At 43.7% G+C, this 10,372-nt stretch overlaps 1 protein-coding gene across 18 annotated transcripts in view; it reads left to right on the top strand.

Annotated features, from left to right (window-relative positions):
• Nucleotides 1-10,372, top strand: part of Anks1b (ankyrin repeat and sterile alpha motif domain containing 1B) — a 1,102,934-nt gene that overhangs the window by 1,022,436 nt on the left and 70,126 nt on the right. For 9 of the 18 annotated variants that reach the window (XM_052165654.1, XM_052165651.1, XM_052165653.1 and 6 more), the window contains 2 exons: nt 2,967-3,074; nt 5,088-5,267. The exons of 3 other annotated variants lie outside the window; for them this stretch is intronic. In XM_052165654.1, the coding sequence (XP_052021614.1) occupies nt 2,967-3,074; nt 5,088-5,267 (288 nt within the window). The remainder of the gene's footprint in view (nt 1-2,966; nt 3,075-5,087; nt 5,268-10,372) is intronic. 6 more of the 18 variants (XM_052165664.1, XM_052165663.1, XM_052165662.1 and 3 more) reach the window with 1 other exon arrangement.

Here is a 10,372-nt window from a genome sequence, read left to right as displayed (position 1 = left end):
GGCTCATGACCATCTGTAAATTCTGATCCAAGAGATCTGATCATCATTTTCTTTTTCCCCCTCCTCCTCCTCCTCTTCCTCCTCCTCCTTCTTTTCTTCTTCTTGTTCCTCGTCCTCCTCCTCTTCCTCCTCCTCCTTCTTTTCTTCTTCTTGTTCCTTGTCCTCCTCCTCTTCCTCCTCCTCCTCTTCCTCCTCCTCCTCTTCCTCCTCCTCCTCTTCCTCCTCTTCCTCCTCCTCCTCCTCCTTCTGGCATCCTTGGATACCAGGTGTACAAGTGGTCCACAGATAGATATCCATGCAAGTAGAAAGATAAAAAAATAAAATAAAACTACAAACATAAAACAAAACAAAATGTAGCTTCTTTAGACTTGCAAAATATCTTTGGAAAAGGTCCTTTATATTTTCTGAGATGGAGGAATCTTTGATCTTGATGCTTAGAAAATGAAACAATACAAGAATATAAAAACATTCCCTTGGCTCCGATAGGAAATGTGGCCTGTGAGTTTTGAGCACAGGACTACACTTCATTAGCATATTCATAATCTGCAGGGAGGATATAGTGAGATCCCTGTGCTCTTCCATGTAGCGAAATGCCAAACCAGCTAATAGAAATGCAGGAAGACGGCGCCAGGCGACGTGAGTGGGCAAAAGGCTGGCAGATGGGCGCCTGCACAGACAACTGGAAGATAAGGAATTCGGGGAGAAATAATCCAAACCATTCTCCCAAGACTAAAGGGATTTGAACTATCCGCCACAGCAAAATTAAAAGATTGCACAGTCACCATGCACCTTTGTTTCGTGTATATATTTCTATTTGTACTGCATCTAAGAGAGCAGCCGTCTGTCAGGTGCACTGAAAAAGAAATCTTAAAGACAGCATTGCAAACTGAAGTCAGCATCCTGTTCAAACTGACAGCCATGGCCGGTGGATTCCCGGAGCACTCCGAGCCACATTTCTTTCAACAAATCTTAAACAGTCGTAATAAAGTGTGTGAAGGTCCAGGCGGCCTGATGGCTGGGAGGCAGGCTCTGTTTATTGAATCACACTTGCAAACTCAGCCTGAGGAAATGCCAGTTTACTTAAGAACAACACAGGGCTATGGGGCAGGTCCTGCAGGCACTCAACTCGGTTAGTTTTTCATCGTGTAAGAGGAATATGACATAAGCTATCTAAAACCTAAATGAGGGCTGGGCAAGATGGCTCGACAAGGAAAGGTGCTTGCTGCCAAACCTCACATCCTGAGTTCAAATCCCTGGAACCACATGGGGGAAGGAGTAAGTTATCCTGTGACCTCCATGTTTGTGGTGTGGCACCCATCTGCCCCCGCACACATATGAAATAAATAAGAAACATTTTTAAAAACTTTAAACCCAAGACAGTTTGGGCAAAAGGACCAAATGGCCAATAGGTAGCAAGCAGGTAAAATTCAAGATAGCATAATATATATTTTATATATGTATGTTTATTATATATAGATATATAAAATAAATTTCAGCTCCTCTAATGTGAAACTTGATAGAAATGGAAAAACTAATTACGTAGCTAGAGACTAGGTATGTGTCAAGTGCTGTCGCATCCCGGGGCACACATGGATTTGGGGGTGGGGGTGGGAAATATATTTATTTATGAATGTAGTCATAATTTATTGGCTTAAAAAGTGGCGTTTGGCCATATGCCCATAACTCCACGGCATTTTGAGAATCAGACAAACCTGATTCAGATCCCACAGTCTTCACGCAAGGGCTCTTGGGTAAGTAACTGAGCTCCTCCAAGCTGCAGTTCTTCCGTAAGGTGAAAAACCCTTACAGATAGGGATGGAGGAGGGGAATGGCTGACAGGCCTGGGGGCCTGGGCTCCTTTGATTTCTCTTCCACAGATGCCTCTGCAGTACGTCCTTGAAAGCACTCGCACCTATTCTAACCCTGACTCGCCTACTTTAACCTCCTCAAGTACCCATTCTGTCCTGTTCAGAGTCTTGCCCCTCCCCCTCTGCCCCTCCCCTCCCCCACCTTGTTTCAGGGCTTGCTTTGGGCATTGCAGAAATAACAGTGGTAAAGGAGTCCCGGTGCCCTGGTCTTAGGGAGCTCCTATGGGAAGAGTTGATGCATAAACACAAGTATTTCAACACAGTCATTTTAAAGAATGTTTTAAAAAAATAAAATAAAGAAGGTGGCAGGGTAGAGATTATAGGGCAATGGTATGGCGACTTTGGTGAAGAGGTGGGAGAAATTCTTCCTTTAGGAGACAACATTCGAGCAACAGAGAGAAGTGAAGTTACCTGGAAGTCCCCAGACAAACCTTGCAAGCAGATGCTGGAGCAGAATGGAAGGGGGTGGGGCATGTGGAGGGAGTGTAGAGGCCCCCAGGTGACGATGAGTGTGTGTGTGTGTGTGTGTGTGTGTGTGTGTGTGTGCATCCGTGCGTGTGTGTGTGTGTGTGTGTGTGTGTGTGTGTGTGTGTATATGTGTGTGTATATGTGTGTGTGTATGTGTGTGTGGTACATGCATGCATGCGCCCACACGTGTTCAGGCATACAGGCGTGGTCACTCAGGCCTGTATAAATGAGAGTCCCATGTGGAAGGGAGGAAGACAAGGTATGGTTGGAGAGGGACAGACTCCACCAGGTAGCCATGAGGTTAGGACAGAGCTCTTTATTCTAAGAGCATTAGGAATTCAGAGAGTTTTTGGTCGGTCAGTGGTAAGAGCTGGTTTGTGATTTCTGAGGGGGTCTCATGGCCAATGTACCATGAGAATTCTGCAGCCCTCACTGCCTTCTCTGCCCAGGCCTTCTGTGTCTCACTCCCACCAACCTCTCTAGACCAAAGTGTGCCCCGATTGGATTCCTAGGGTCTCATAGTGTAGGGCTAATGTTACATAAACCTCTCTGTACTGTCTTGTAGTGCATATGCAAATTCTTTTTGCTTGTCTCAAACAAAAGAGTTAACTTGGACACATGTTGTTTCAGGTTTTAAAAATCAGTTTGATTGGCCACAGGAAACGCATTTTGGCATCTCTGGGAGACAGACTGCACGACGACCCTCCACAGAAGCCCCCTCGGTCCATCACCCTCAGGGTAAGAACCAGCACGTCCATTTTTCTCTCTTCCATTCTCCTGGAAAAGTATGTTGTGTGATAAGATGGCAGAAGCTGTAGAAGAGGAGACACAGGCCTATTTTCTCATCATTTGCCTTATCTGTGGAGAAAACTATCTCCCTTTTGATTGTGTTTGGTTTTCTCAATATGTAATCCAGAGACTTAGAAAAGCATTGTAAAAGAATTCAGTTTGACCAACGATCACCCTTTAAGGACCACATCCCCCCTCTAGTTTCTCACTCCTGAGAGAAAGGAAATGAGTTTTCTGTCAGACTCCTCAAACCCACATAAAAAGAAATCGATCAAGGACCACAGTTAAGTAAAAATCAATTTAAAATTAACCTCAGGGTCTTCTGTTTTTCGAGAGATGAGAAATGACCATTTATACCCACTTCAAGAATATGAAGACTATAGACTCTAAATTTTTAGTTAGTAAACTCCAATTGGCTCCTTCAGCTATGTTTTAGAAACGGGATGAGGGGTAGAAGAACTAGAGAAAAACAGTAAGAGGTAAAAGAAAAAAAGAAAAGCAAGAAAGAAGGGACAAAAAGAAATGTAGAGCCGAATCCCTGGCCAGCCGATATAGACAGAGCGTAGCTTGCCTCCCTTTCACAGAGCCCGCCTGCTCTTTTCTAAATTCCCGTTGGAAAGCCAAGGTCTCCTTGACAAGCTCAGCTCTCTGCTCACTCTTAGTCCTGTGCTTGTCTGCATCATGTTCCTGTCGCAAATGTCAGAGGAGGTAGCCACAGATGATGAACACGGGCTTGCGAATGTCAGAGGAGGTGATGAACACGGGCAACAGGCCTTTGTGCGTATGCTCCTGGGGAAATAAATGGCCCTGATAGGTGACGTCAGTAAACCACAGCACAGGACAGGAGCTTCTAGAAAGATGAGTCTGATTCAGCTTTGAAGAAAAAAAAATAAGCAGAGACCATGAAATGCAGGAGTTCGTGAGACGTTCCCTCTGGGAGTCAGGAACAACTGAGTACTGGGAGGGTTGCACGATGCTAGGAAACTTGGAGGCTACTTTGGGGTTTGGGGCCTAAGGAAAACAAAAGTAAAACTCATAGTTATGGCTCCCTAAGAGAGAGATCCTCCAATAAATTAGAAAAATTAGGCTAGAACAGGATTATTATCTTGCCCCCCTCCCTTACTTTGTGGAAGACTGGGAAGATCTCTGAGCACCATCAGTATAATTGCACTGAGAGGCCTCTTCTGAGGAGTCAAAATTTCCACTTGGCTCTCTGGCCTTTCCCTTCTGAGCTTCTCACCCTGACTCCCAAGGAAAGGCTTAGGGAAATACCAAATGAAAGATGGCGGAAAGTCTAGCAAAGAAATGGGTCTCACACTGCCAGAAGAAGTCAGGGGAAGACATGGCCTGCCCAGTCTGGTGATTCCTATCCTCCTGTGGCTTGTGAACACCAAGGCTCGGCCACTGCTGTCCCTCCTTACTTCTGTCCAGTGTGCAGTTAGGGTTGTCTTTGCTGTTGGAAAGCATCCTCTGTCATTATACGCATTGCTCTGCAGTCTGTACGTCGCGTGACATGCTATGTTACCATACTGTGTCCAACTTCCCAGCCCTATTGTCCCACCACACTTTGGTAGAGGATCAAGACCCATCTGGTCCCATGTTAGCTTCTTGTAACTGGCACAACCACCCCCAGCAAGGATGAGCTGCCCACAGTTCCTTCCCTGGTAAACACGTGATAGTCGGGGTACCCCACTGAGATGAGCCTCCTTCCTGAAAGCATCCACCTGGGTTTTTTTTTTTTTAAGGCACCTGATAATATTTTAACTACTTTGACCTGAAATCATTGACTTGATCACACCATTAACAGGATTGAACAGTACAGTGTTAGCAATCCCAGCAGATGAGTGAAAACTACTCCCACCCCACCCCATAACTTCTTGTGTTCCGTATTTCACAATTTTTGAAACCGTAAGGCTAGCCACAAAGAGCATGGTATTTATTTCATGATGTATTTCCATTCAGGAACCCAGTGGTAATCACACTCCTCCTCAGTTGTCTCCGTCACTTAGCCAAAGCACTTACACCACTGGTGGCTCCCTAGACGTTCCTCACATTATCATGCAGGGCGATGCAAGGAGGAGAAGAAATGAAAACTACTTTGATGATATTCCCCGATCAAAGCTGGAGAGGCAGATGGCTCAGGTAAGGTGTTCGAAGCCATTGTGATGTGTTTGCCTTTCACCTGCAGCAGGTAATGCATTCAAATACTGAACAGCAGCAGCTCACGATGGACGCCTGCCCGTCCATGCCTCAGTGGGAAGTTACCATTTTATAAAGTGTGCTGCAGTCTGTGCTCTCTTGAACTAGCTTGGACCAGGGCCCTCCTGGAGATGGATACATCTGTATCCCATTGAAACTCATTCACCGTGGATTAGATCTATCCGGCCTCACTGCTCTCATAAAGTCTTTTTGGAAGTTAATAAAACTGACTCGGAATCAAGTCACAACAAAAATGAATATCAAAGTCTAGGTTTTAAATGCAGATTGGGTGGATGACAGGGCAGACTTTGGGGGGAAAAGATTAACTACATGTGAGGTCATTTCCTCCCAAGTTTACCTACAATGACCCTAGAGGGAGTAGTTAGATCATCCCACATTATCGCCTTGAACAATTAGAAATAACAAGGCTGCCTAACACAAATATTTGAAAAGAGAAGAGATCTGTGTTTGTACAGTCTTCCCTCCATGGTACAAATGTTCACTCTACTCTGTCCCAGGTCTCTTCTCAAGAACTTGAGTCAGCTATGCTGACTAGTGAGTGACACATGGTGGTGTCAGACAGACAGCTGTATCTGTAGCGTTGTCCCTCATGCAGAGATACAGTGTATCCATGGCTATGGGCAGAATCCAATCTGTGCTTCCCTGTTGTCAGCTCAGCCCGCTCAGCCCGAAATGCCAAGACTCCTCCTCCCCCTCCTCCTCCTCCTTCTCCTCCTCCTCCTGTCTCCCACACATTAGCTGAGAACTGAAAGGTGAAAATCTGACTATAATTGTTTTGCCTTAGTTGTTAATTTTTTTTTAGTGAGATTATGGTTTTGAAAGTCTTTGGGAAACACTCTGCATTTTAACTTAAGGAGGAAATATGTGAAGAGAATGTTCTAGAAACCGTGACTATCCTGCTTCCAATGCCGTTACTGAGAGAGGGCCTGTGTTACTGTCTCCATACTAAGTTGTTCTCAGTGGTGGCAGTGTTGGGGCTTATGTTTGTTTTTGTTTTTGTTTTTTAAGTAGAATGGAATATTGGGAGAGGGGAGAAAAGGATACTTTTCCTATTCTTAGTGTTTGGGTATTACCTTTACATTGGTTTGATGTTTCAGCTGAGGATCCTTTAAATGAAGAGAATCCAGGCACCTCCCCCTAGCCTCTCTTTCATTTCCAGCTCTTGGGATTCATACATTAGTACTTGTGTATCACCTACATGGTTCCGTTTATTGAATGGCACCATCTCAGAGGCGTGGCTTTCAACCTTGAACCATGTGGTCTTTATGTAGTCATCAAAATTTAGTCATTTTTGGACCCTTGTCTTCCTGAGTGAGGCAGGATAGGTCTTCTTCCATGAACATTAACTATTACTGACTGAGGCACTTTCAGGAACCAAAAGAACCACCTGTCTCAGCTACCTGTTATTTGTGAAATTTCTCCACAAAGGGCAAGAGTCACTTGTCAATGAGAAATTAGTCTTCTGCCCGTGTGAAGATATTCAAAGTAATGAGGCAAAATCATTCTCTTAGTTTCTCCTCCTGAATCCCAAGCAGGGCCAGGAGTACATATGATAGCCCACATCTTTTCCCCATCACTGCATCCTAGAATGCGTTCCTCTTTAGGACTTGTCTTGCCTGGAGAAAATTGAATAAACCTTTATCTGGAAAGGTGAGGAAAGCCCATAAAAAGCAGAGAGCAGAGTGAGATCAGCAGGTCCAAGGGCTGTGGTAGAAAGGCTGCGAACATACTTATTTGCCTCTCGGGTCCAACTAACAGCAATCAAATGACTGATAGAGACAGGGGCTCCATCAGTAGCCCAGAGCTTATTAGAAGCCTTCTGGAATCCTGCAGTTCAATATCGCACCTTAGCTGCAGAGAAAATAGAAGATAGCACCACCGGAATCTGATCAATAAGAAAAAGAGATTCCAGGATTGCAGTTCTCTAGGTTGTATTCATGTTGGTCTTTGAATTTGTTTTGTGAGGATGTATTGACAAGGACAAAGACCGTGGAGCGGTCACCGTATGCCGCTTAAGATGTTGCCATTCCGAAACTTTAGCCCTTCAAAATATGAAGAACGTGGTGATTTTTGTTGCTTGAACAGTCCGATTTATCTGACTTTAATTACAGTCAGCCACTCAGTTGGTGTTTTGTTGTTTTTCTTAATCGTCCCCATTAGGAACTGGGGTCGTTTTCTGTCCATTTGCTTTTTTTTTTTTTTTTTTTTTTTTTGGACAGTCTGAAATACTTGCCCCGGATCAAACCTTCCCAGCTTTCGTATGTTGAGCCAATCAACTTGGGTTGCCAAGGATTAGAACCAGCAGTTAAAATCCCTATAAGCAAACCTTATCTCAACCAACAGTGTGGTTCCAGTCCCCTTTCCCCTTCTCCTAAGAGGTTTAGAATGATATAGGTTAATACCTCTCTATTTCCCATGAAATAGTGAAGTCCACCTCTATGCTCAAATGTTCTTTCCTGCTAAAGAAGGGGGACACAATTGGTAGGAGATCCCCCAGGACAGCGTCTCACACTTACAAACCCTTCTACATCTTCCTGTTCGTCTCTACAGGGATTTGGAATACCAGCCCAAGGCCAACCCCCTTTTAAGTTCTAAGTGGCTGCAGTCATTTGTGGGACTTTTGCCCTCTCAAAACCTGCCCAGAAAATTCTTTACTTAAGGGAAAGAAGCTGAGTCAAAACTTAAATTGAGATCAGTATAATATGCATTCTGCCTGTTAACTTTGTCTGCTGGCAGATATTGAAAATGCAATGCTAGGGTGGTATATCATTTCTTGTTTCCAGTTTAAAACAATACGAACGATACCTGTCTTGGGCCAGCAAGATGGCTTCACGGTCGCCATCACTCGCCAACAGGCTTCATCCCTAGAGCTTTCATATAGATGGAGAAAACCAAATCAACCTCTTCTCTAACTTCCACATGTGTACTCTTGTGCATGGGCACGCATACACACACACACACACACACACACACACACACACACACACGAGAGTATAAATAAGTAAACAAATAACACCTGTCTTGAAATACAGGTGCTTTGCAAATATCGTGACTGCTGTGTTTGGTTTCCTTCCAATATAAGCACTATTCTGGCATCAATGTGAAAAACAGAATTGATTCCAAACACCAATAACACTTTGAAAAGTGAGTATAATGATGCAGGCACATCTAGACAATGGTCCTCCTGCCGTGCTGAAATGTAGTTTCTCCAGCCTATACTTCTAAGCTGAGCTCATTAGCCCGGAAGTTACTAAATGGGTGTCCCATTTCCCTACCCCTAATAAATAAATGCTGTGCTCACACTTACATAATTATACCTCCATGGGTATGGTGCCTTTAAATTTCCAGGGTATCTTAGCATCTGTTTTATCTCTTCCCAGCATAAAGAAGGTGCCCTACACACTGCCGATGTGCATCGTGCACAGGGCAGAAGACGAAATAGTAAATGTAATATGGGCTATACACCAGATGGAGGAAAACATTCTTACTATTTAAGGCCTAATTGCAACATGTAGAAGTTTTCTTGAATGACACTTTTGGAGAAGTCAATGTACTCTTGAAATGAGGCAAGGAGGGGGCTGGATTTGTGTTCAGGAGGCACGATCTCTGGACTCAGGAAGTAAAGAGCAGACTCCTCACATGCTGAAATGCAGCGGCCATTTATAGAAGACTTCCTTTTGCAGAAATTCATAGAAAAAATAAAATAGTACATATGTCTTCATAAATAAAGATCAGTTCTAAACAGTAAGACAGAGACATATTCTTCCACACCTATATAAGCTTAGATGTTACCAAGGAAAACTCATAGCATGGAGTGCTTTGTGTTTTAACTGCTCTTGTTGTTATGAAAATAAAACAAAGTCCCACAGTAGTGCCTGGAGCATATATTAGGCACTATAAAGGCCTTTTTCAAATGGTTTCTAATCCATTAGGAAGTTAATTCAGCTGGAAGCCTAATATTTCTTGGTCTACAAAGAATGACTTAATATCTGTAACTAGATCGATCACGCCCTCATTTGAAAGCCCTTTACGTGTATTAGTTTCACGGTCTTTATTCTTTGGCCATTATTAAAGGGAAGGAAATGGAGGCATTCGTGTGGGGCCCCTGCTGCCGCCTTCCCCACTGGCCCCTACTGGGCTTTGCTGTGCATTTCTCTTATTTTATCCTCCAGACAGCCCGTCCTTGTAAATAAATGGCAGTTTACTGTGACTGCTGCCTTCTTCCCCAATAACTCCTGAGGCCCAGTCCTGTAAAATAGTTTGATGGCAGTTCAACAAATAGCATTCCATATGTGATAATAGATTACATATATGTTGTTGCAGGTAACAGAAGAAACATCACAAGTAGATTAGCGGAAATTTCATAGATCAGCTCACAGTTGTCATCAGGAGGTCTATTAAGTAAAAAGCGACAAGGTTTATAAAAGTAGAGACCCTTTCCATCTTGGCACCACTATGTCCTCCCATGTCTACAAAAAGCTTTGTGTCAGGGTATGGAATATACCCCCATATGCAGAAATTCTTGCCTGGATGTTACTTCAAATAGGGAAGCTGTTTTCTTCATGGTTTCTTCAGTTGGGGTTCTGAGTTGATTTCTTTCTGCCTAGGCAACTTGGACCAAGTCATTTTTGTATTTCTGAACCTTCCTTGGCTTTAAGATGTGAATAATGCCTGCTACTTGGGTTTGTTGTGTATCAGATAATGTGTGCAAAAGTATTGAGGCTGGATAGATGGATGCATAGCTGATGGATGGATGGATATATAGTTAGGTAGGTAGGTAGATGATGGACAGGCAGGCAGGCAGACAGACAGACAGATATATAGATAGATAGATAGATAGATAGATAGATAGATAGATAGATAGATAGATAGATAGATAGATAGTCTTAGTTACTTTTTTATTGCTGGGACAAGGCAACTTAAAGAAGAAAGAGATTATTTGGGACTTACAGCTTCAGATGGTTAACTGATGACCATCATGGCAGGGAACACAGCAACAGGCAGGCAGGCATGGCACTGGAGCATAA

Source organism: Apodemus sylvaticus, chromosome 20 (assembly GCF_947179515.1).
Source record: "Apodemus sylvaticus chromosome 20, mApoSyl1.1, whole genome shotgun sequence".
Lineage (NCBI taxonomy): Eukaryota > Metazoa > Chordata > Mammalia > Rodentia > Muridae > Apodemus > Apodemus sylvaticus.
Note: the sequence above shows the minus strand (reverse complement) of the source record. Positions and strands in the feature narration are given on the sequence as shown.